At 40.8% G+C, this 27,220-nt stretch overlaps 1 protein-coding gene and 1 long non-coding RNA gene across 2 annotated transcripts in view; both read right to left on the bottom strand.

The window, feature by feature from the left end:
- Positions 1–1,559: 1,559 nt before the first annotated feature.
- On the bottom strand, positions 1,560–2,702 carry LOC117495659. The gene is made up of 3 exons (XR_004557203.1): positions 2,622–2,702; positions 2,431–2,458; positions 1,560–2,330 (listed from the first exon to the last, which is right to left on the bottom strand). It is a non-coding gene; the product is annotated as an uncharacterized LOC117495659 (long non-coding RNA).
- A 949-nt stretch (positions 2,703–3,651) lies between these two features.
- The window catches only part of LOC117496148 (NLR family CARD domain-containing protein 3-like), a gene marked incomplete at its 3' end in the record, with an annotated part of 682,747 nt that continues 659,178 nt past the window's right edge, over positions 3,652–27,220 (bottom strand). Inside the window, exons 7-9 of the mRNA XM_034147856.1 lie at positions 5,600–5,773; positions 4,210–4,380; positions 3,652–3,814 (exon numbers count right to left, since the gene is read on the bottom strand). Coding sequence (XP_034003747.1) covers positions 3,652–3,814; positions 4,210–4,380; positions 5,600–5,773 — 508 coding nt within the window. The remainder of the gene's footprint in view (positions 3,815–4,209; positions 4,381–5,599; positions 5,774–27,220) is intronic.

Here is a 27,220-nt window from a genome sequence, read left to right on the forward strand (position 1 = left end):
AATAACGAAAACAACATAATCGAAAAAAACAATTATTTTGCTTTGCTAGGTTGTGACAGTGCACTGCAACATATTTGATCTCATTTATTTTGGTCTCATTTATTTGTATTTATCATATTTATATATGTTTAGTAGCTTGGGGAAGTGAGCTCCAAAAATATTTGCTGATCTTGTTTATTGGTATTTATTATTTTGATATTATTTATTTAAATGTATCATTTATTTTATTTATTTTTGTATTGGTTTTTCAGTTGAATTATACGTTCAGGGTAATCAACAGTTAAAAAGATACTGTTCAAATTATTATTTGTATTTGTTTTAAAGTTCAATAAATGGATTTTTTCAAAGTCAATGAATAATCATATTTAATAATCGTAATATCAATTATTGACCCAAATAATCGTGATTATGATTTTTGCCATAATCGTACAGCCCTACATATACTGTATAAACTCAAATGTGAATTTTCCTTCACATTGAATAAGCAATCAGAAATCATGCAAATCAAATCAACTTTCAATCAGTCTTTGAGCTCCTTGAGTTGAAAAAGCAAACAGAAAACCTGCACAGAACACTGCACTGAATCATTCAAGGTAAGGCTAAACAGCATACGGCCTGTTAGGGAGTGTCTTTCAGTTCCTTGAGTTTGTCCGTTAGCTGTCTCTCCAAAGTCTCCAGATGTCTTTCCTTTTCCTTAGCAGCTCTTCCAAGGCCATTGGGCTTGGAGATGAAGCTTAGTTTTCTTTTTATGCAACTGTGTACTACTTCTACTCCACTACAGTTCAGAGGTAATGGTGTACTTTGACTCCACTACATGTATTTCCCTTTAGTTACTTTACAGATGTGGATGAATGATGTGAAATATAACCAAGTGTTAAATCAGACTTTAGTTCCACCTGGAGTAAATTCACAATTTTTTTTTTTCTAAATATTTGTATTCACATGGAAAAAAAGAGTAACAGTGCATTACAGCAATTAAGGCATTTTCATTTTTCCCCCCAAAAGAACCCTTACTCACTTTCCCTTAACCCCGCCCCATCCCAACCACCCCTCTCCCGGAGCACTGAGGCAACAGTACATCAATTACATACAAAATGATAGATACAATAATATACATGCACATACACATACCTGCATACATACATACATGTACACATACTAACACATATCCAGGGATGTCACACGGGCTGCATGTGTGGCGGACAGGGGAGTAATCATATCGGAATTATAGACAGATAAAGGGAGAATCCCTACAGCGACACCATATCAGGGGGAAGACGGTCTACATAGCTGATCAGTGGCCTCCAATGAGCGTTAAACTTATCTGAGGAACCCCGGAGAATAAACTTAATTTTGTCCAACTTTAGAAGAGACATAGTATCACTCAGCCACATTTTAAAAGAGGGAGGTAAAGGAGATTTCCACAAAAGAAGGATTTTCCTACGAGCAATCAAGGAGGTAAAGGCAATGACATTGGTTTGAGTGTTTGTAATGTTGATTTCATCTGGGGGCCTACCGAAAATAGCTATATGAGGGGATGGAGAGATTTTTACCTTTACCAGCTTTGAGAACACTTTAATGATCAATCATTATAAAACATATCATATATATTATTCTGAAATGGAGCCTCAGTGACCTTTGAGATATAACCCTCTTTCAATCCCAAGAAAACATTCCTCATCAAAGACACATTCACCTCCGACAGACTTTCACTTGTGGACTAGAGTGATCCTGTGGATGAACTCAAGAAACACTATCTCCGCCTACAAGGCCTTCCCCTTCCCTCATTTCCCAAAGTGCAGCCTCTCCTACTAATAGGTGCAGATAACTTCCACCTCATTACCCCAACCAAAAGAGTCTCTTTGGGTCCACAGGGGGCACCAATAGCCCTCCAGCTAGGTTCAAATACTCCAGATCCAAGCGCCCCTCCAGTCCAGTGGACCCCCTTCCAGCAGCTCATTGACCGGGTCCTGCGTCCCACTCTCAGTATGCAGATATCCGGATGACTACATCGTTCAAAGTGAGGTGTTGGGGCAGGTAAAGGCGGGGCTCCAAGCTAACCTGAAGAAGAGTGAGTTGGGGTATCTGGGGTCGATGGAGTCTCCTCTTTGGTGCCGGGATGGGTGGGAGGTGGTGGTAGGTAGCAGCAGGTGTATGAGCAACACATCTTTCTTCTTAAGAAAAGCTTTAAGTACAATTGATTGTTTTTGTTCATTTCATATTGAGGAGAGCTAACAGGAAGTCTCTCATCAGCTGCAGCCGTCTTCTTTATTTTCCAAAATGCCTCCACGCTCCTCTTCACGTCTCAAACTCGCCCCGTGATGAATAAACTGAGAACAAAGAAAACCTGAAGCTTACAGATTTGTCTGGAACACCAGAAAAACGTGTTGAAACCTCAATAAATAAACTTCACACGGTACGACCTCTCACCTTTCTGTGTGTCTTCACTTCCTGTCACCTGAGAGGAGAAGGAGAGAGAGAGAGAATGATGATGATAATTAAACAAAGAGAAACAGACAGAATGATGAAGAGAGAAAGAAGAGTGTTGTTTTCCTCTGAGGTCACGCTCCATTAAAGAGTTTACTATCTTGATGAATGGAGGATATGGTTTCAGTACTCACAGGTCTTCTGGATCGTGGCTCTGATCGTCTCTCATCTGATCCTGTAGAGACGAACACAATCCAACAGTTTAAGATCCAGTTTAAAATAAGTGTTAGTTCTTTGAGTCAGCTTCAGAGTCCTGATCTCATGCTTTACATCCCATCATATCTTCTCTGCAAACACTACGACTGCCTGCCACAGCTCTCAGCTGCATGACAGGAAGTAACCACTCATTGGTCTAGAACAGGAGGGTCCAAACTTTTTTCACTGAGGGCCACATACAGAAAAATATATAAAGGTCTGGGCCGCTCTCTAGAGGTATGTTGCCTCATAAGTTCAGTTATAAGTCAGGAAACTCAATCAAATGAAGGTAAAGGATGCTTGTTACTTGAGGATGCTTTAAGAAACAAAACAGCTCTCAGCTCTCCAGAGGGTTTACTGTATTCTGTCAGCAGCTCATTCCTTTAAACAGGAGCTTCAGATTGATTATAATTACAGGAAATATGAAGGGTTTATTTCACGCTTGTTATAAAAATAAGTTATTGGGCTTTTTTCTTATCAAGTTAGATTTGTTAGAAAATGTTTTCAGCTTTAATTGACTGAATTTATTTTAAAGGTGGGATTATTAACACATGAATACTACTGTGTAATATATGTGTACATATATATTTAAGAAGTACAATATAAGACAAGCAGAAGTTTCCTTTATGGGCCATATTCCATTATACTTTCAGAATTTGCCGAGGGCCGATTCCGAGGGCCGCATTTGGCCCCGGGCCGCAGTTTTGACACCCCTGGGCTAGAAACTAAAAACATCCCATAAGAACAGACTACCTTTCCCACTCTTCTGTAAAACCCCATATGTCTGTTAGAGAGTTGATTACTAAAGTGTGGCTTTGCATGTTCAGCTGGCCTTCTGTAGTTGATGGAAGAATGAAAGAGCCTGCAGTCAGTGGGTAACATCACTGATCTGTTTCCCCAGTGAGAGAAACACCTCCCTGTGGTTCATACAATACTGTTGAACCAGCAGAGACCCCTTACTGACCTGAGAGTCTCCAGTCTGCAGTCTGGACTCTCCACAAGATCTCTCAGCAGCTTCTCGGAATCCTGCAGAGCGTTGCCTCTCAGGTCCAGCTCTCTCAGATGGATGTTGGACTTCAGAGCTGAGGCCAGAGCAGAACAGCTGATCTCTGACAAGCTGCATCTCATCAGTCTGAATAAAGAAAACATGATGAGGATACAAATCAGTTTATAATCAGATGTGTTATTCAACATTGAAATGAATGGGAACAAAAACATATGTCTTCTTCAGAAAGTCAACTTTATCCTGTAAAACTAATATTACTTCAGATGAACTTTATTCAGACGTTATCGTTTACTAAATATTAAAAACATAGATTTACTTTTCACAACTAACATCTATTACAGTTCCTTTAAGAATCAGTCAACATTTATCTCTGCAGTTCTTACTTTAGTACCTACAAATGAAAGTATGAATAAAAGAACATTTACAACTTAATAGATGTAAGTTAATTATGTAGAAGAATCAGGTTGAATAACTAATGAAACATGAGATCTTCAGCAGTAACAGAGAGTCAGTGAACTGACCTGAGAGTCTCCAGTCTGCAGTCTGGACTCTCCAGAAGATCTCTCAGCAGCTCCACTCCTGAATCCTGCAGATCGTTGTTACTCAGGTTCAGAACTCTCAGATGGATGTTGGACTTCAGAGCTGAGATCAGAGCAGAACAGCTGATCTCTGACAACTTGCAGAACCTCAGACTGAATAAAGAAAACATGATGTAACTTGAGAAAACAAAGTTCATGTTTGAAATAACTCCAGGTTTAATAATCTGTTCAGAGTTAAACAGGGTTTTAAAGAAATCCCACACATCCCTCTGTTCCAGCTGTTAGAGAAGAGCAGGTTCGGGTCCTTAGCTTGAAAAAAAAAAAAGGAGGTGGAGCTAATGCCTGATCAGAATTCTACCAGCAGAAACTCAGCTAAATGCTGCCGTGATTAAACTCCATATCATGTTCCAAACCACATCAAGGATTCTCTCTGAAACAGCATGGAGCTCAAACTCTTTCTCTCTCTCAGGTTTACCACAAGGTGAGTTCTTTCTTATTTCCTGCTTCTATTTCGTATAAGGCTTCGCCCTCTAAGGCTATCGCTATTGGGTAATCCCACTGCACGTGTGCAGCGGGATTACCCAATAGCGATAGCCTTAGAGGGCTGCGCCTATACTCATAGAAGCTGGGTTACAATACGTAACCCCAGTTCTTCACACATGCTCTCTCCAGTACAGGTTAGCTCTGAGTGTTAGCATGCTAATGTGAACACAGACCATATTACTTCCAGAACACGTCTCATTGTTTCTGACAGCAACGTTTCTGATTGGCCCGTTGGTGTAAAGCCCGCACACAATTTAGTAATGCCGTCATGACGCAGCAAATCTGGATCAGCTCCGTTGTTCCCCCGTTTTTAGAGATGTGGGTACGGAGGAAAAGAGAGAAGGTTTTGTTTCCTGACACTTTGTGAGTCTCCTGACACCGGGGACACATGGGGACACACCGGGGACACATAGGGACACACCGGGGACACATAGGAACACATAGGGGACACATAGGGGACACACCGGGGACACACCGGGGACACATAATGATGTAGAGAAGACATCAGAAAGTGACTTTTGCATGATAGGAGACCTTTAATCTCAGAGATGATGTAGAAACAGTCCATTGATAATCTGGAACTTTCACTTTGATCAGATGTTTAACAACTCCTTCATCTCCCTCACAGCTCATCAGTACTGACAGCATCTCCACTGACTCATGGAGTACAGAGTGAGTCTGTGGAAGCTCAAACTCTCTCCCTCACACATTCACCTTCTCTTTGTTACTCTGATCAATATTCAGTCATTAGCAAAAGTGGACAAAAAACTTTAATGTATTTTTTTCAAATTCAGAAAACAAACAGATGAAGTTCAGTCAGTGAACTGACCTGAGAGCCTCCAGTCTGCAGTTTGGACTCTTTAGTCCAGAACTCAGCAGCTCCACTCCTGAATCCTTCAGCTTGTTGTGACTCAGGTCCAGAGCTCTCAGATGGGAGGGATCAGACTTCAGAGCTGAGGCCATGACTTCACAGTGAGTCTCTGAGAGTCCACAGTTAGTAAGTCTATAATAACACATAAATTACAACATGTACAAAAAAGAGGAAACATAATGACCTCAAGCATTTGATGAAAAACATATTTGACAAATGTTCTGATTGAGATTTGCTGTTAGTCCATTTTAATAATATATGATAATAGAGTGTAATGTGTTGTCAGTGTGATCTGATCACAGGTCTGTGCTCCTGCTGTCACTGACTGTTACCATAGAAACAGAAATTAAATAAATCACTTGACAATATTAGAGATGTACATATTTAAATGTTAATTAATATTTAGATGTGAATGATGGATGTTTTGGTTTCTCTGAGCATCTGGAAATGTATTGTGCACACAAACACAGTTAACAAACCAATAAAGTTTCAATATTTTAACCTGAATACCATCAGATGTTCTCACTATATGAGCATTAAGACATAACTCTGGTATTGGTGGGATCTGATATAGATCTTATTTTAAACTCTAACACATTGTGATAAAAACAGCAGAAATGTTATAGTGTTTATTTGAATAATTAAACTTCTGATCCACATTAGTTTATAAAGTTAATCACATCTGGACTTACTTGGCCTTCCTGCAGTTCCTCACAGCTGGAATCAGTCTCTGTTTCCCCTCATGTGATGTGTTGTACTTGTTCAGGTCCAACTCATCCAGAACCTCCTCTGACATCTGCAGCATGTAGGCCAGAGCAGAGCAGTGGATCTCAGAGAGTTCCTTCTCTGATCTGTTCTCTGACTTCAGGAACTCTGTGATCTCCTGATGTACCGAGTGGTCCTTCATCTCTGTCAGACAGTGGAAGATGTTGATGCTCCTGTCAGGAGAGTAATCATCACTGTTCATCTCCTTCAGGTTGCTGATGGCTCTCTGGATGATTTCTGGACGGTTGTCTGTGCGACCCAGCAGGTCTCCTAAGAGTCTCTTGATGGTTTTTGGACGCTTGTCTGTGCGACCCAGCAGGCCTCCTAACAGTCTCTGGTTGGACTCCAGAGAGAGGCCGTGGAGAAAGCGGACAAACAGGTCCAGATGGCCATTATCACTTCTGAGGGATTTCTCCATGGCTCCCTTTAGGAAGACATCCAGGGATGGGTAATCCTGATCACTGTTTTTACTGTTCTTATAGTCCCAGTCTCCCTGCAGGAAGTCCTTCAGTACCTCTGTGTCTCTGTTGGAGTAACAGTGCAACATGTAGACTGCAGCCAGAAACTCCTGAATGCTCAGATGAACAAAGCAGTAGACTGTTTTCTGGAAGATCACTCGCTCTCTTTTGAAGATCTCTGTACAAACTCCTGAGTGCACCAAGGCCTCGGTGACACCAAGACCACAGCGCTGCAGGTCTTCTTGGTAGAACATGATGTCTCTTTTCTCCAGATGTTCAAACGCCAGCCTCCCCAGCTTCAGAAGAAGCTCCCTGTCAGCCTCCGTCAGCTGCTGTGGACTCGTCTCATGTCCCTCTTCATACTTCTGCTTCTTCCTCTTGGTCTGGACCAGCAGGAAGTGTGAGTACATGTCAGTGAGGGTCTGGGGCAGCTCTCCTCTCTGGTCTGTAGTCAACATGTGGTCCAGAACTGCAGCAGTGATCCAGCAGAAGACTGGGATCAGACACATGATGTGGAGGCTCCTGGAGCTCTTGATGTGAGAGATGATTCTGCTGGACAGGTCTTCATCACTCCATCTCCTCCTGAAGTACTCCTCCTTCTGGGCGTCAGTGAAGCCTCGTACTTCTGTTACCCTGTCCACACACTCAGGAGGGATCTGATTGGCCGCTGCAGGTCTGGAAGTTATCCAGACGAGAGCCGAGGGAAGCAGCTTCCCCCTGATGAGGTTTGTCAGCAGCACGTTGACTGAGGACTGCTGTGAGACATCGGACACAACCTCATTGTTTCTGAAGTCCAGAGAAAGTCTGCTTTCATCCAGGCCGTCAAAGATGAGCAGCACTTTGCAGACAGCCAGCTGCTCTGCTGTGACCTTCTGTAAGGTCGGATGGAAAACATGGAGCAGCCTGAGAAGACTGTACTGCTCACCTTTGATCAGGTTCAGCTCCCTGAAGAAGAGCGGGATCACCAGACTGACATCTTGGTTTCCCAAACCCTCGGCCCAGTCCAGAGTGAACTTCTGCACTGAGAAGGTTTTTCCAACTCCAGCGACTCCGTTGGTCAGGACCGCTCTGATGAGAGTCTGTTGGTCAGGTGAGGCTTTAAAGATGTCCTGGCACTTGATTGGAGTGTCATGGAGGGTCTTCTTCTTGGAAGCTGTCTCCAGCTGCCTCACCTCATGTTGGGTATTAACCTCTTCACTCTGGCCTTGTGTGATGTAGAGCTCAGTGAAGATCCTGTTGAGGAGGGTTTCACTTTCACCAGTTCCTTCAGTCACACGTTCACATCTCCTCCTCAGACTGAGCCTATGTTCATCTAAAACCTCCTGCAGACCACTCTCTGCTGGAAGAGAAGGAAACAGGAGAGAATCAGAAAATGCTTTTGAGAATATAACAATAAAACTAATAAAAACAGACTGAGTTTAAATGTTTTATAAACATTTTAATGTCTATGTTCTTCAACAGAATACCTAATAAAAAAAAAAAAAGAACCAGGAAGAGGAATAAGACGCTGCATGAGTTCGGCCTCTTACCTCGTACAGAGCTGGTCTGACTGGCTGTCTGCAGGCCAGCTCTGGTTCTGGGTCTTTCTCCACACTGGGGGCAGCAGGGGTCTCCTGATGGAGGGCGCTGCTCCCAGTATGAGGTGATGCACTGTCTGCAGAACCAGTGTCCACAGCTGGTAGAGACTGGATCCTTCAGGACGTCCTGACACAGAGCACAGCTGGACAGCTGCTCGTCCACAAGAACACCACTCTTCCTCTTCCCTCTGTGGAGAGGAACACATCCTTTATAGCACTTTACTTCAGAGGGGCTGATTCTCACCAAAGGTACAACAAGGGGGCACATTCTAGTTTGATATTTAAAAAAAGGTCTATATAATATATACCCTTGTGATCAGGTATAGCTTACAATTCACATGATCATAAAACCAGAGAGCATCCTGTCTGGATTCATCACCCAGAGGAGCACATGTTCCCTGTATCTACACACACAGCTGTATTAACCTGGTACACTATAAACCCAACTTGCATAGAATCTGCTGTGAATTAAAATAAATAAACATATGGAAAGGATGCCTAAATAACAACAGAATGATACTGATGTGTAAAAAGCCTGAGTTAATGCTTTGTCAGGTCTGTCTCCAACACAACGAGCATAACATTTTTTTTCTTTTTTTTCTGAAGAGATGGGTTTGATTAAAGCTAGGCTAACATTAGCTGCTCCATCAACACTCAGAGTAACTTCATGAAGTCATAAGTACAGCAGTCACTATATTGTTAGCACCACAGACAGTCTCTGGTTTATACAGGAACATGAATAACCCTGATTTAATATGCGCTGCTGTCGAGCTCTGTTCTCCTCTCTGATTCCCCTCAGACCGTCAGAGACCACAGGAGCACAATCTCAACACTGACAGGTTTTTGTAACAGAGCGTCACAAACTTTACACTCAAGTTGAAATGTGTCACGCTGCATGAATACGCAGGTGATATGAATTTAACATCTTCACTTCCTTCGTGTTGCCAGGCACGGATCTGGGTCTTCGTATTGACTCTACATGTGATTTCACAAAACTCTGTTTTATCTGCTAATGCTAAACACAACCAGCTCACCAGGTTATTACTATTATTAATAAAAATCTTAAAAAGACATATTATAGATATGCCCAAGTAGTTAAATAATGTTTTGGACAATATATATCGTTTTTAAATCAGTATTTATCAATATTGTTGCTATTTAAAACCATTTTATACACAGACACAATGATAATATAATTGCATATTGAAATATCCTTAGATAATGTTAGCTTGCTCTGCTGCGTTTTCCCTTTACAAACTGCTCACATAATTTCATTAAAGAACAGTTTGATATATTAGATTACATCAAAACTGGATCCTTTTATTTGCTTAATTTAACACAAAGTCCAACATGTAGAGTGTGAGGATGATTTCACTGGTAGATTATTTACTATCTCTGATGATGACAAGAAGCAAGAGATCAATTCAACTTTGTTAATGTTCTCTACTGGGTTTCATTAAACAGTTTAGATGATCAGATACCAACAAACTGAATGCTCTTCAGGTCAGTTTACAGTGGAGACTCTTACTTTGTGTCTGAGGGTCCAGGTTCATTACTGAAGGCTAGAGGACAACCCATAGACCGGTCACTCTTCAGAGACCACATGGAGACCGTAGACTCTGCTCTCTGTCTGTGGAAACAACACATGTTTAATCATTAGTTCATTGAAAGAGCAGCTTTTGATCTATGACTGTTCACCTTATGAAAGATCTTTAGAGTTGTTGAGTCGTGATTGTGGGTTTCTGTTGTTCAAATTCATTCGAGTGTGAAACGTTTTATACGGTGGCTCGGAAGTGCAAGACACCACAGCATTTCACAAAACACCACAGCATTTCAGAAAACACAACAGCATTTCAGAAAACACAACAGCATTTCAGAAAACACAACAGCATTTCAGAAAACACAACAGCATTTCAGAAAATACTACAGCATTTCAGAAAACACCACAGCATTTCAGAAAACACCACAGCATTTCAGAAAACACAACAGCATTTCAGAAAACACAACAGCATTTCAGAAAACACTACAGCATTTCAGAAAACACCACAGCATTTCAGAAAACACAACAGCATTTCAGAAAACACAACAGCATTTCAGAAAACACTACAGCATTTCAGAAAACACAACAGCATTTCACAAAACACCACAGCATTTCAGAAAACACAACAGCATTTCAGAAAACACAACAGCATTTCAGAAAACACAACAGCATTTCAGAAAACAAAATAGCATTTCACATTGGACGGAAAGGGTATTCCTTTAGGGAGAATGTTATAGCAGAATGTTTATTACAGCGTATTTCTGGTATATACATTAATGTCACATGGTATTAAGCAACAGTATAGTGGACGGTGTGTTGTTCATTTGGTTTGCTGGAAGGAGGCCCATCTATAGGCAACCAGCTGAAACTCTTCACCAGCAGTTATATACATTGGCATGTGTGGTAGCTGCTAAATAAGGTCATGAAATCTGGGATCATGTAGAACTAAGAGGATGCAACATATATGACTGTATAAGGTTGGAACATGTCCAAGTTCAGGAGAACTGACAATGTGTGTGCGTTAAACATGTTGAGGGAACATGTTCGTGTGTCATTTAGAAAAGTATATCTAGCCCTGTGTTTCTTCTGTTCTGGGGGGGGCAGTTCCGCGATTGGCTGCTGTGGCAGCAGGTGATGTACTCCCCATTATTGTTTCTTTGTTGCAACAACTAAATAATAATTACTGATCAGCTATATCTGTGTTTGTGTTTTATTGATTCCTCTCTGTTTCATTCTTTCCTGTTGTGTGAGTGCTGGATCTCCACAACAAGAACACTTCTTGTTTATGATTGGACAGAGCCAGCCAGAGAAGCACTGCTGTGATTGGTTGTTTTTGCTGCCAGTCAAGAAATTACGCTTCGTGATTGGTCAGCACCCGACAGCGCAACATGTCCCAACACATCAACCGTTAGCTGTTAGCACACACTCAGAGCTCACAGCTCCTCATATATGTTCAGAAACTGGACAAAAGTTAAACAAGTACAAATCACAGGCTGTCTATGTCATGGCGAATACAGTCGCTGCTTTATTTATGTCTGTATGACGCTGTTGTGAGTGTGGACGGAGCAGCTACAGGTTAGTTTAGCCTGATCGATCCGCCCCCTCTCCAGCACGTCTTGTTTGAATGACAGGAGTAAACACTGACAGCCGCCGTGAAACTAGAGCGATTAGAGCGATGCGAAAAAAACATGAATTAATGCTTTATTAATTCATGGTTTTTAAGGGGCTTATCTCCATGTGAATACTATGGTAGACTACCCAATATTCGCATCGCTCTAATCGCTCGAGTTTCACCGCGGCTGTCAACTGTGTTTGCTCCTGTCATTCAAACAAGACGTGCTGGAGAGGAGGCGGGGCGTATCTCCATGTAAATCCTATGGGAGATACCAACAACAACAAAATGAACATATTTTACCCTGATTTAATTGTAATACACGTTTCAAAGTGATGCCGAAGTAACTACATACTGATACCGGTTAGTAAAAACCATGAATTAATGCTTTGACAAGTCTGCAGACAAGACGGCAGGCGAAAAGCTTTTAAAATGCGTGTTTTCTGAATGGAATCGGATCCATCAGGCTAAACTAACCTGTAGCTGCTCCGTCCACACTCACAACAGCGTCATACAGACATAAATAAAGCAGCGACTGTATTCGCCATGACATAGACAGTCTGTGGTTTGTACATGTTTAACTTTTGTCCAGTTTCTGAACAGATATGAGGAGCTGTGAGCTCTGAGTGTGTGCTAACAGCTAACGGTTGATGTGTTGGGACATGTTGCGCTGTCGGGTGCTGACCAATCACGAAGCGTAATTTCTTGACTGGCAGCCAAAACAACCAATCACAGCAGTGCTTCTCTGGCTGGCTCTGTCCAATCACAAGCAAGAAGTGTTCTCCCTAAAGAAATACCCTTTCCGTCCAATGTGAAATGCTGTGGTGTTTTCTGAAATGCTGTTGTGTTTTGTGAAATGCTGCGGCGTTTTGTGAAATGCTGTGGTGTTTTCTGAAATGCTGTTGTGTTTTGTGAAATGCTGCGGCGTTTTGTGAAATGCTGTGGTGTTTTCTGAAATGCTGTTGTGTTTTGTGAAATGCTGCGGCGTTTTGTGAAATGCTGTGGCGTTTTCTGAAATGCTGTGGCGTTTTCTGAAATGCTGTGGTGTTTTCTGAAATGCTGTGGTGTTTTCTGAAATGCTGTGGTGTTTTCTGAAATGCTGTGGTGTTTTCTGAAATGCTGTGGTGTTTTCTGAAATGCTGTGGTGTTTTCTGAAATGCTGTGGTGTTTTCTGAAATGCTGTTGCGTTTTCTGAAATGCTGTTGTGTTTTGTGAAATGCTGCGGCGTTTTGTGAAATGCTGTTGCGTTTTCTGAAATGCTGCGGCGTTTTGTGAAATGCTGTAGCGTTTTCTGAAATGCTGTAGCGTTTTCTGAAATGCTGTTGCGTTTTCTGAAATGCTGTTGCGTTTTCTGAAATGCTGTGGTGTTTTCTGAAATGCTGTGGTGTCTTGCACTTCCGGGCCACCGTAGTTTTACATATTTGCATTTTATTTGCTTAATTTAACACAAAGTCCAACATGTAGAGTGTGAGGATGATTTCACTACTAGATTATTTACTATTGCTGATGATGACAAGAAGCAAGAGGTTAGGGCTGTGCAATTAATCGTATTTTTTTTTTTTTTTTTAAGTCTTTTTATTTCATTATAGTGTACAATAATCTATGCCATTTCATTTATATTGTAATATCACAGTACACTCACTACACTCCCCCCTCCCTCCCTCCACCCACACATACCTGCACAGGCAAAACCAAAAAATGCTTATCAATATAACTTAAACAACAGAGCCATGAAAATAAACATAAAAAGGAAAAGGAAAAAAATAGAACCAAAAAATAAATAAATAAAAAATAAAATAAAAACCAGACAAGTAAAACAAACAAATAATTATACAATACAGTGACAATGTAGACAATGACAACACCATTACACGTATTTCCGGCCGTCAGGACAAATAGCCACAGAATGCACCATTCCATCACTGGTCATATCTCAGATATGTTTTCCAAATACGAAAACAATGGCAACCACAGAGCTTGAAAAATATGTCCACGATTATATTTTTCCAATGTCATTTTCTCCAGAGGTAAAAAATGTGTTATCTGATCAATGAAAAGTTTAAATGTTGGGGGACGTTCATTCTTCCAGAATAAAAGTATACATTTCTTGGCAAAATATGTTATTGTGATTAGTATTCTGTAATGTTTTGGGTTCAGTTTAAAGTTTGGCATGTCATTTAACAGGAAAAAACATGGATTTAGGCTAATTTCGATGTCTAAAACGGCTTTTGTGAGAGCATGAATCGAATCCCAGAAATGTTTCAAGACATCACAATCCCAAAACAGATGCATAAATGTTCCTTCTTTTATTTTACATCTCGGACATTTTGGAGAGTTTTCTTTGGAAATGTTATGCATCTTTATGGGTGTGAGGTAGAATTTGTTGATAAATTTAAAGTTTGCTTCTTTGATTTTATTGCTTGTGAATGGAAAATGTGTTCTTTCACAAATATTCAGCCAAGTAGTTTCATCTATCTGTATCCCCAAGTCCTTTTCCCAGATCTTTTTTAAGGTTAGAAATGATGACTGAGCTCTTTTAGAAAAAACTGCATTAAATTCACTAATTTTACCTTTGATCGTGCTCGATGACATCAATATCTCCTCCTCTTCTAACAATCCCGGTCTCAATGTATTGCTTTTAATAATTGATTGGATCACGTTCCTAATTTGCAGGTATCTGAAAAAATCCTTATTTGAAATGTCATATTCTGCTCTTAAATCATTAAATGATTTCATTGTTATATCTTTGTGAAACAAATGTTTCAATTGCTTTATACCTGATTTCGTCCATTTGTTGATTGATTGACAACAAATATTTGCTAAGATCCGGATTCTTCAAAATAGGAGAAAAGATGGAAATACCAGAGTTAACATGAACTTTTGTTGTACAGTCCCTCCAGGCTAAAAGTGTATTGACCACTGTAAAACATTTGTCCATATTTTTCACCTTATTGAAATCTTTAACAAATATAAGAGTTTCCACTGGCAACGGGTCAAAGACATTGGCTTCTATCTGAACCCATAGTGAATCCTTTCTTCCCAGAGACCATGATAGTACATTTCTTAATTGAGCTGACCAGAAGTAGTGTTGAAAGTTGGGAAGACCAAGTCCCCCCATAGTTTCTGGTTTCATAAGAGTAATTAACTTGATTCTTGTTTTTTTATTACACCAGATACATTTTGAGATATGTCTATTGAGAGATTTAAAATAGTCAGCGGATAAATAGCATGGTAACATTTGAAAAAGAAAATGACATCTCGGTAGAATATTCATTTTTATGACATTGATTCTTCCTAGCAGTGATATTGGTAATGTGGACCATTTAGATAAATCCTGTTTGATTTTGTCAATGAGCGGATTGTAATTCTCTTTAAACAGATTATCCAGGTGTGGTGTTATATTTATTCCTAAGTATTTAAAGCCACCTAGTGACAAATTAAAAGAAGACTTTTCCAGATTTGCTGTTGGCATCATATGTAAGAAACAAGCATTAGATTTCTTAAAATTAATTTTATATCCTGAGTATCTTCCAAATTGCTCCATCGTGTCGTGCAGATGTGGTACTGAATTTTCTGGGTCTGTTAAGTAAAGAATGATATCGTCAGCATACAGAGAAATGTTGTGTTCATCGTTAATCTTCACTCCTTTAATACCCATGTTGTCTCGCACACATGACGCCAGTGGTTCAATTACAATAGCAAAAAGCAAAGGCGACAGTGGACATGTGAGGATGCGTGGAAGGGTAGGACCCAAATGCAGACTATCAAAAAAGGTAAAAGGTCTCGAAACAAAAAGCGAGCTTTATTTTAAAAGCTGAACAAAAACAAGGCATGAAACAAATAGGTTGTACAAAAACTGACCGTGACCAACATGGAGGGAGACAGGAGAGACAACCGTGACTGACATGGAGGAAGACAGGAAAAACCAACAATGAACCGACAGGGGAACACAGGAAGAGACAAGACTAAATACAGGGAGGGGTAATCAAGGAACAAGAAACAGCTGGGTAAAAGAGGGAGAAACACAAGGGCAACAGGTGAACACAATCAGACAATCAGACACACCAGGGAAACTAACGACAGGAAGGCAAACACAGGAAGAAGGAACAGAGAAGACACAAGGGCCCTTTCTCATGTCTTCAAATGTTCCTCCTCGACTCCCCTCCTCGACTCCTATCCTCGAGACTTAGTCCCGCCCACAGGAGATGCGAGCGGAGGAGCCGAGGAGGGGAACCGAGGAGAGAGGAGGGGAAGCAGCAGGCGGTTAGAGAAATGAGAACTCCTCTCCTCTGAGCGGTCATTTTAAAGAGACGTCCATTAATGATGACAGGAGGCACAGCAGCCCTCTGTCTGATGGACAGATGTGTTCATGACGACTTATATATTTACTTTTAATTCATTCACAGTGCGGTATAATGAGACAATAACAGGCTACAGATGCGGACATACACACACACACACACACACACATATATGTATATATTTATATAAATATATACAATTTCAGAATCAAACAGAGCACTCTCATAATAACGTAACACTATCAGAGACTGGATATATCCCCCCCCCTCTCTGGTCGCTACAATGAGGGAAATAAATGACGGGCCAAAAGTTTTATTTACAAGTATTACAAGTAAGCAGAGGACACCAAACCAACTGAGACCTGTCTGTCCGCTGCATCTACGCACACACTGCACCACACACACCTACACCACACACACGCACCTACAGCTCCTAAAGCATATAATCAGATTTTTAGAAAAATATCGACTTTGTTTGTAGATATCTACTAAACTAAAGCAAATAAAGAGAGTAGGCCTGTTATACTGAGTGATATATATTATACACACTGCTCTGCTTTCTGCACGGACCTCACAGCTGTTCTCTCTGTAAACATCGCGTCGCGATGAAAGCAGTTAATAAAATAATATCCAGGGGATGCATGCAGAGCTGTCATTGGCTGAGATAAGTCCGGCCGTGCGTCTCGACTCTTTGAAACATCACTGTTGCCGGAAATGCATCCACGAAGGAGCCGTGGAGGACTGTGGAGGACCCATCAGTGTATCCTCGGTTATAGCTCCTCCAGAGAGCCTCCTCGACGCTCGATGCTCGGTCCTCGATGTGCATTTCGAGAAATGAGATGTCCTTCAACATGGCGCGCTAAAATTCATTTCCGGGTCACTACCGGAGGACCAAGGAGTCGAGGAGTCGAGGATGGGACATTTGATGACATGAGAAAGGGCCAAGGAGGAAAACATTTCAAAACAAAGGTGGAAAATGAAAACATAAATACAAAACCGTAACAGGACATCCCTGTCTTGTTAGTGGAAAAAGATCGGAGGAACTGCAGTTAGTGATAACCGCTGCTTTAGGATTTTTATAAATTGATTTGACCCACTCTATGAACCGAGAGCCCATATTTAATCTGTTCAAGATAGCAAAAAGAAAATTCCACTCTACCCTGTCAAAAGCCTTCTCGGCATCTAAAGAAAGAAGCAGAGAAGGCCTCTGACAGGTGTCCAAATGGTTTATAATATTCAAAAGTCTCCTTATATTATCAGAAGAATATCTGCCCTTTACAAAACCTGTTTGATCAGGACTAATTAGTTTAGGTAAAATAATTTCCAGTCGTTTTGCTAACAATTTGGTGATAATCTTATAATCATGATCCAAGAGGCTTATAGGCCTGAATGAGGAACAATTCAAGGGGTCTTTTCCATCTTTATGTAGTACAGTAATATATGCAAGATTCATTGTTTGAGGAAGTGTTCTGTTGTGAGAGAAGTTGTTAACCATTGACATTCAGTCCAAAACTCTTTATAAAATTCTGCCGAGAAGCCATCTGGCCCTGGGCTTTTATTTATAGGCATAGATTTAATTGCAGCCAAAACTTCTACTTCTGTAATTGATGAGTTTAGATACTCTTGATCTAAATCAGATAACGTAGGTAAATTCATGTTATGGAGATAATTGTCCAGTTCATCTTGTGAGTAATCAGATTGAGATTTGTATAATTTGTTATAAAATTGATAGAAAGTCTGGTTCATCTGTTTTGGGTGGTAGGTTATTTCGTTGTCTTTCAGACAAATTGCTTTTATAGCCCTTTCTGCTTGCTCCTTCTTTAATTGATAGGCAAGTAGTTTACTTGGTTTATTGCCGAATTCATAATTCTTTTGTCTGATAAGATTCATTTGTGTTATATTTTCATTTGTTAAGTCAATATTTAATTTAGCTCTGGCTGTGTTTAATTGTTTCCAGTTTTCATCTGTTGATGCAGATTTATGAAGTGCTTCACATCTGTTTACTTCTCTTTCAAGTTCTTGTCTGAGCCTAATTTTTTCACGTTTTTTAAAAGATGTGTATGAGATAATAAGTCCTCTCTTAATTAATCGTATTTTAATCGCAATTACGATTTTGGCCTGCCACAATTACGAAAACAACATAATCGAAAAAAACGATTATTTTGCTTTGCTTGGTTGTGACAGTGCACTATTTATCATATTTATATATGTTTAGTAGCTTGTTGAAGTGCGCTCCAAAATATTTGTTGATCTTGTTTATTGGTATTTATTATTTTGACATTATTTATTTAAATGTAAATATAAATGTATAATTTATTTAATTTATTTTTGTATTGGTTTTTCAGTTGAATTATACGCTCAGGAAAATCAACAGTTAAAAAGATACTGTTCAAATTATTATTTGTATTTAAAAGTTCAATAAATGGATGTTTTCAAAGTCAATGAATAATCGTATTTAATAATCGTGATATCAATTATTGACCAAAATAATCGTGATTCCTCCCTTATCTTTCTTACAGTGCAGACGCTTTTCTGCTTGCTCTTGCCTCTGCTTACTTTTTATGCTGATTTTCCTATTCTTATTCTCTGAAAACTTCGAGCAGCGGCTCCTGGACATTAACTTATCACTGGGACAGTTATTCATCGTAAATAGACGGAGGGTTTCAGCCATATTTCAACATTTTTACGACGACCTCAGTCTTACAGTAGCGTGGCCTAGCAACAGCTAAAGCCTGGTAGGCTACTGCATGCTATTTAGCTTAAGCTAGTTGGTAGCAAAATGCCTCTACAGATGACTTCCACAAACTTCAACAGAAGATGGCTGTGTTGGAAATGAAAATGCAACGGTTGGAAGTTAACATGGAAGTGAATGGACTATGTTGTGGGAATAACACCACTTTACCAGTGTTGCAAAATAATGGAAAAGGGTATGCTAACTCACAGCTAGTTAGCAGCTACAAGGTTTCCAAGGAACAGGAGGGCTGTGTACTGGGTAATAAATCTACAAGTGGTAGTCCTCCCTGGAACTCTCTGGGTGCAAAGCCTAAGAGTAAATCATTTCCATGGGATTTGGGAGGGCGAATAACAGGCAGAGCCCAGCGCTCTGAAATCTGTGATGCGACCGGCTGGCCTGCATTGTTATCACCCAGGAAGAGTGCCTCTTCAACCCCTATTCATACTAGGAAACAGCCGTGGACAGCTGCTAAAGGGAGAACTACAAACAATCCTCCTAAACCACCAAGTGTGCCAATCCAGAACAGATACGCTCCGCTGACCCAGAACCGGAGATCTCTTTCTGATGACCTGGATAACCTGTCCTCTTCACACAGCAGGGTAAGGACCAATAGCTACTCCAAAAGTAAAAGGCTAGAGGGAAAGCTAACGACTGGGCCTGAAACTCTGATTGTGGGTGACTCTGCTGTAAGAGATGTAAAAGGTCTGTGTAGTAAGAACAACACCAAAGTACTCTGTTTTCCCAAGGATATGGTCTCCGACTTGGCTGAGAAGATCCTGCATATTGGGGCTGAACATCCGACTGTGAAGAATGTGGTACTACATATTGGAACAAATGATGTTGTGAAACAACAGTCAGAAGCGCTGAAAGAAGACTTTAAATGTCTGTTGGAAACTGTCAGCTCTCTAAATGCGGAGGTGTTCATCAGTGGCCCTCTACCGCCAGTCAGAAGAGGAGTGGAGAGATTCAGCAGACTGTTTGCATTGAACATGTGGCTTTCAACTGCCTGCACTGACCATTCTGTCCATTTTATTGACAATTTTAACTTTTTCTGGGATCGCAGACATCTTTTTAAGGCAGATGGAGTTTGCCTGAACAAGTCAGGAGTGAAATAGTTTATCTCTAACATATTCAACTGCCTGCGTCAGCAATCTGTTCCCTCTGCCAAGGACAAGCGGCAAGAGGAATCAAAACAGGAGAAAGACACAACACATTGCGCAGAAAACCCTGAAGAAGTATCACTGCACCCGCCTGAGGAATGTTCTGATTATGGGAGACCTATGACACAAATGGAGGAGTCTCTACTGCCCGTCACCCCCCCTGTCAACGCCTTTGAGGATACTCTTCATTCATCCCCCAGCTCTCTCTACTCTCCGCTCACCCTTTCACCCTCGCCCTCCCCCCTGGAGTTCGATGACCGCATGAAGGCGATATGCAGGGTTGGCAGCATGTCCTTTACCCCCGCCCCTCAACGACGCCCACCAAAATCACCGAAGACAAGCCTACGTCAACCACCTCCCCCCCCTGGCAGCATCTCCTTTACCCCCGCCCTTCCACAACGCCCACCAAAATCACAGAAGCAGAGACGCGCACCATCTCCCCCGTCTTCATCACCGTGCCTACGTCAACCACCTCCCCTCCCTTCAAGAAAGCATCTGCAGTCTCCGAAGCCTGATAAGGATGTGTGTGTACAAAACGCAACAAACTTTTACTGATATGTGCTGGGTCCAGGCTCAAGGGCATATGGCACTCTCAACTCTTTCCAGCACATGCCGGGGCCCTGCCTGCCAGTAGCTTTGCCGATATCTGTGTTGATAGGTAATAGATTAAGAGCGGTAAATCAGCTTAGAAACAGGAAGTGCTCAAACGTTTGTGTGAGGTTATCAAATTTAGCAGTGATTCCATGTCAGCCACAGCTTGTCACAACATTTTTTACTGATAGTGTATTTAACAAACTTAAACTAGCTTTATTAAATGTCAGGTCTTTGGCAGGAAAAACATTTTTAATCAATGATTTTATCACTGAGCACAATCTCGATTTTATGTTTTTAACGGAAACTTGGATTGAACAAAATAACAGTGCAGCTGTTCTTATCGAATCAACCCCTCCCAACTTTAGTTTTATGAGTCAGGAAAGAATGCATAAGAAAGGGGGTGGAGTTGCTATTTTGTTCAATGATTCCATTCAATGCAGGAAGACATCTTATGGGGACTTTGCTTCTTTTGAATATGTGGCCCTTCAGCTGAAATGCTCCTCTCGAGCTCTGTTCCTAAATATCTATAGACCACCCAAATACTGTGCAAGCTTTTTTGATGATTTTACTGAACTGCTGTCTATAGTGTGTATTGACTTTGACCGTTTAGTCATTGTTGGTGATTTTAACATCCATGTTGACAACCCCCAGGACAGAGGGGCTAAAGAACTGTTTTGTGTTCTTGATAACTATGGACTGACTCAGCATGTGGCGGAGCCCACGCACAATAAGGGGCACACTCTGGACTTAATTATCTCAAAGGGTCTGAATATCTCAAAGGTTGTGGTGACTGATGTTGCACTCTCTGATCATTCCTGTGTTTTCTTTGAGAGCTCTATTTCTGTTCACAAAAATGTTCAGAAAGAGGTAACCACAAAGCGATATTTAACAGAAAATACTAGGGAAATGTTTACTCATAATTTTTCATCCACACTTGCCCCTGCTAACATCTCAGTAAATGAGCTAGTAGATCATTTTAATTCAAAAATTAAAAATGTTATAGATGCCATTGCTCCAACTAAGGTAAAGGAAGTGATTGGCAAGAAAATATCTCCATGGAGAAAGGCCATGACCGTGAGAACAGAAAAAAGAGTGTCGAAAAGCTGAACGTAGGTGGCGAAAAACAAATCTCCAGGTTCACTTTGAAATCTATAAAGAGAGACTTGGCCTTTATAATTTGGAATTGAAAAACGCACGACAGTCTTTCTTCTCTGACATCATTACCAAAAACAAAAACAACGCACGTGCCTTGTTTGCTACCGTCGACAGACTAACTAACCCCCCAGTGTCAGTAGCCTCTGAATTTCTATCCACCAGGGCATGCAATGATTTTGCCTCCTTCTTCACTGACAAAATTCAGAAAATTAGACAAGCAGTCAGTGCCTCTGCATCAGGTACAGCAAATGTTTTGTCCCTATGTCCACCTAATATCAATTCAAACACCATGACACAATTCCATCAGATTAATGGTAAAAACTTAGAGGACATTATTCAACTTCTGAAATCCTCCTCCTGCTGCCTTGATATTATTCCAACAGGATTTTTCAAAGATGTTTTTCCTTGCATGGCCTCAGATCTACTTCATATAGTAAACACATCTCTTCACTCAGGTATTTTTCCAGAGGCCCTGAAAACTGCAGTCATTAAACCGCTCTTAAAAAAGAATAATCTAGATGCCTCAGTAATGAACAATTACAGGCCCATATCAAACCTGCCATTTCTAGGTAAAATCATTGAAAAGTTGTATTTCAACAGTTGAGTAACTTCTTGCATTTAAATATCTGTTTGGATGTGTTCCAGTCAGGATTTCATCCAAACCACAGCACTGAGACTGCTCTTGTAAAGGTCTTCAATGACATCCACTTAAACACAGACAGTGGCAGAACTTCAGTGTTAGTATTATTAGATCTCAGTGCTGCGTTTGACACTGTTGACCACAACATATTACTAGACCGACTAGAAAACTGGGTGGGACTTTCGGCAACAGTTCTAAATTGGTTTGAGTCCTACTTAAAGGACAGAAAAAACTTTGTTTCTATAGGTAAATACACATCTGAGTTGACAAATATGACATGTGGGGTACCTCAAGGCTCCATCTTGGGGCCTCTTCTCTTTAACATCTACATGCTACCACTGGCTCAGATAATGAAAAACAACAAAATAAGTTACCATAGCTATGCGGATGACTGATTTTAAATGCCATTTTTAAAATGTCTTCCATTTTTGTAAAGCACTTTGAATTGCCTTGTGTTGAAAGGTGCTATATAAATAAACTTGCCTTGCCTTGCCTTGATTATGATTTTTGCCATAATCGCACAGCCCTACAAGAGGTCAATTCAACTTTGTTAATGTACTCTACTGGGTTTCATTAAACAGTTTAGATGATCAGATACCAACAAACTGGATCCTCTGCAGGTCAGGTTACAGTGGAGACTCTTACTTTGTGTCTGAGGGTCCAGGTTCATTACTGAAGCCTGGAGGACGACGACGCATAGACCGGTCACTCTTCAGAGACAGACCGCTGGAGACTGAAGATTTGTCCTCTTCTTTTACATCCCTCATCTTCTCCAGTCTGAGAGATAAACCAGTACACACACACACACACACACACACACACACACACACACACACACACACACACACACACACACACACACACACACACACACACACACACACACACACACACACACACACACACACACACACACACACACACACACACACACACACACACACACACACAGGTCAGTGTTAACTATTCCTAACCAGGAAACCTTGAACCCCAACCGTAATTTCAAATTTGATTTTCTTTGCACACACATTTTGACTGCGCTGGGCTGTCACATGTTATGTAACTCTGATGAAACTCAGAAAACAGGAAGTAATAAAAGTGTACAACACTTGCAGAAGTCTCATGGACTCTAGGACGCAGATTGTTAACCAATAAGTTATTTTCTGACATCCAGTTTGACATAGTAAATAATGAATGTGTTATTAAAAAGCAGATCCTGGTGTTAACACTCACCCTGTTGTTCTCCTCCTGACGAGCTGTAAAATGGCGTCTGGCAGTCTGACTTCCTACTTTCAACTTCCCTCACTGTCTGCAGCTCCTCCCTCTGATTCATAACCAGCCTCAGCAGTTGAACCAGTTCACACACAGGGACTTTGTTCAGTGAGATAGAAAAAGACATGCAGCTAAAAACAAGCTCCACAAAGTTATCAAAAGACGACACAACATCTACACATCAGCGTCCATAGGATATCTGCTTTATATAACAAACAATGAACAGCGACTTAAATAAAAACACAAGGCTAAATTTAGCTAATTTACAAGATGTGCCAAAATCAGGGCTGAAATAGAGATTTCTCCTCTAGCAAGTGTTTTAAATAGGAGGGAAAGTGTTTTAAATAGGGGCAGAGAAAAAGGAGAGAATCAGGCTGAAGCACCTCACTGAAAAGTGTTTTAAATAGGAGGAAAGTGTGCAGGGATGCTCAAATGTGTGTTCATGCAGCCCCTAAATAATGGTAATACTGATTAAAAATAATTTCTCGGGCAGAAAGTATTTTAAAAGTGAGAAAAACTATTTTAAATGGCTTAAAAAGCACCAAGTGATTTAAGTGCAGTTCCAAGTTTCCCCACAGGAGGGCTCCAGGGAGCGCATCACCCGACATGAGCACAGTGCATTAACAGTACAAATATGATTTAAAAAAAGGCAAATCAATTGATTTAAAGTGCAGGGAGGCTCCGCACCAGACACAGGTACATTCCTACATCCCCACAATAGTGACACTGATGGTTTAAAGTCGTTTCTGCGGGGAAAAGAGTGAACGATTTTAAAAGCAATGTAAATAATAACAAATTAGAAGGAAAAAGACATTTAAAAAAATACAGATTTACGTATTCTGACACAGAACGATTTTAGAAGCAATGTATTTATATTGGTAGTATGTTTCGTGCCTGCACCAAATAATAACAAATTAGAAGGAAAAAAAGATGACATAAAATACAGATTTCAGTATTCTGAGGCTCTGAGCCATTTCTTTTCCTCACTGACGGCAAAAAAACTCAGATATTATACAATTTAAAATAAAAGGGAAAGGGTTAGGCTTAGGCAGTGGCGTTTTTATATGTACAAAAGTGGTGGGGCACAAAAAACTTAGATGTCTATATATAAGCTTCTGCAGTGAGGTTCATGGCTGGTGAGGCATGCACTGACTCTTCAGGTTTACAAATATTATATTTTGACCTAAATCAAAATATAATATTATTTGCTTCGATTCATTTTAAACACAGTTCAACAAAAGGATACCCAAAGAATGTAATTTTATCATTTAAATATTGAATTGTTCTCTCTTGGTAAGATCCCATTTTCAATACAATTGCGGTCTTATCTTGACTTGAAGATGAATTCCATTTGCCTATCCTTCTGGACAAAAATCTCCTTATCTTCTTGTAGTTTCAAAAGTCTATCATAAATCTAATCGATAGATTTATGATTAGAAAATTATAAAAGTAGGGTAGACATGTGGATATTATCCGGCTGAACAAAACGTGCATTTATCTAACAGGTACGTTTCCCACAGATCTTATTTTGAGCTATTTTCTAAAATCCTATGGAGAAATCTCATTGCTTTTCTGTCGAGGGAAGCCATACGCAGCTTACTTCTGGGTTTTAGGACGCGTCACTGCAGCTCTCTCGTCTCCTCTTCACACACCACACTTTTCGCGGCACGCGTACTTACAGCCAATCAGCTCTGAATTATGTGAGATGATGTATGGTGGGGATCAGGGGCGTCGCCTGGACCTGAAAACATTCGGGGCTTAGCCCACAGTGGCGGCGGCACTACAGTGGCATTTTTCACTGCAACACTCCCCACACGCACACACACAGTACACCCGCGACTGTTACAATGAAGGCTCGATAATCAGCTCACGGCATATAGGCAGGGGTAAAGTGGTATTTTTTATGAGTGGGGGGCTCATCTCCTCTAGGGGGGTCCGGGGGGGATGCTCCCCCGGGAAGATTTTTTTTTAAATATTGAAGTTAAATGCATCAATCTGGTGCACTTTGAGAGCAAAATGAAGAGATCTATGGATACCTCTCTCAACACCCATATGAAACAGAACTGTAAACAGATTTACTTTTTCTTTATGGATATTTTACTAATCACTCCCCTTTTAAACTCTATTCTTGTTTTACTGCCATATAGTATTTCATAACTGTTTTTCCTTTATTCTCTTATTTTTTTATAACTATAATGATCATATGAAGGTGTGCCGCGGAAATAATCTTTTGAATAATTTGTGACCAAACCGTTTGAGACCCACTGAGATAACTTAGACTAAAGTTAAGTATCTAAACACTCAGAGAGTCCTTTAGCTCACCTGAGTCTCTCAGTCTGAGAGGAGAGGACTCTCCTCCAGCTTGTTGTGGAACAAACAGCTCCTTATGTCCGTTAGTGCAGCTAGCTAACCAGATGCTAACAACACGGTCCATGCTGGCACCGGTCTCTCCCTCCCCCTCTCTCCCTCTCTCTCTCTCTATCACACTGAGGCCCAATCCCAAACCACTCCCTCGACCCTACCCCTCCGTGGCGGAGTGAACTCCGTCTGTAGCCACACTCGCAGCTCAACGAGGGTTCCTCCTGTCAGATGGAGGGAGTAAATACAGCGGCAAGCTTTGGGACAAACTCCCCTCTCTCCGGCAGAAACAGGAAATGCCGTAACTGTATGTAACAACGGTTTCAAATCAGCATCTCTTAGACAAAAAATGTAAATTAAGAACTCAAATAAAACTCCAAACATCTTTCATTGTGTTACTTTTTTGTAAAGCTCTTTTAGTTTTAAACCTGATGTTTATAAGCTTCTTAGTTTTTGCAACAGTCTGTAAATATACACAACTTTATAATAAAATGCACACATTTACCTTTTTCTAGACTAAACACAGGTATGATCCTAAATTAAAAAAATATGAGGTTATCATGAGGTTGTTAACATCGCAATTTATCAGTGGATGTTTGCTGGAACTACTTGTAAACAGCGTGTTTCCTGACGGACACACACAGCGTGACTCCGGTCAGGTAGAGACCGGTCTCAAGTCAGCACCGATGCAGACTCGCTGTTTGAGGGCTTGATAGCCCACTCCCCCTCCACACTCGTTGGTTTGGAACAGCACTTAATGTGGCGGACCCTCCGCGCGAACGCGCAAACGGAGGGGTAGTGTGTAGGGGTAGGGTGTAGGGCGTGGTTTGGGATTGGGCCTCAATGCGCTATTGCCACACACACACACAGAGCCGAGCTTGAATGACACAAGCACACGTTTATTTTCATGCAACTCTCTGATTGGTCTGGTGTCATGCCTCTGTTGCATTCACTGAACACGGGAAATTACAGTGCTGCCGTCCTCTCTTGTGTCATGATGAGGTTCACGTAAAGCACGGTTAATGTATTATATTATTGAGGGAGAATTGTCCGGGGCTACAGAAAAAACATTCGGGGCTAAAGCCCCGGATGCCCAGGCCAGGCGACGCCACTGGTGGGGATGGCAGCTCAGTGCCCCTATGGTCATTATTTTTTTGCCACACACATTAAATAGGAAAATACTCTGAGCATGCGCAGTGTAGTTTTTACAGTCACCATTGACTTAGACAGTGAGAGGGAGGGGCTTGATCGGGTTTTGTCCCAAATGGCTCAAAACAGCTCAATAGGCACACACTGTAGACACTAATTAGAAGAACACAGACTAAAACAGCAATGTATAGACGAATCAGATGATTAAACATGATCTTAAAATATATTTTATATATATATCTTTTTTTTTGTTGCTTTTTTTTG

This window comes from Trematomus bernacchii, unplaced genomic scaffold (assembly GCF_902827165.1).
Source record: "Trematomus bernacchii unplaced genomic scaffold, fTreBer1.1, whole genome shotgun sequence".
Lineage (NCBI taxonomy): Eukaryota > Metazoa > Chordata > Actinopteri > Perciformes > Nototheniidae > Trematomus > Trematomus bernacchii.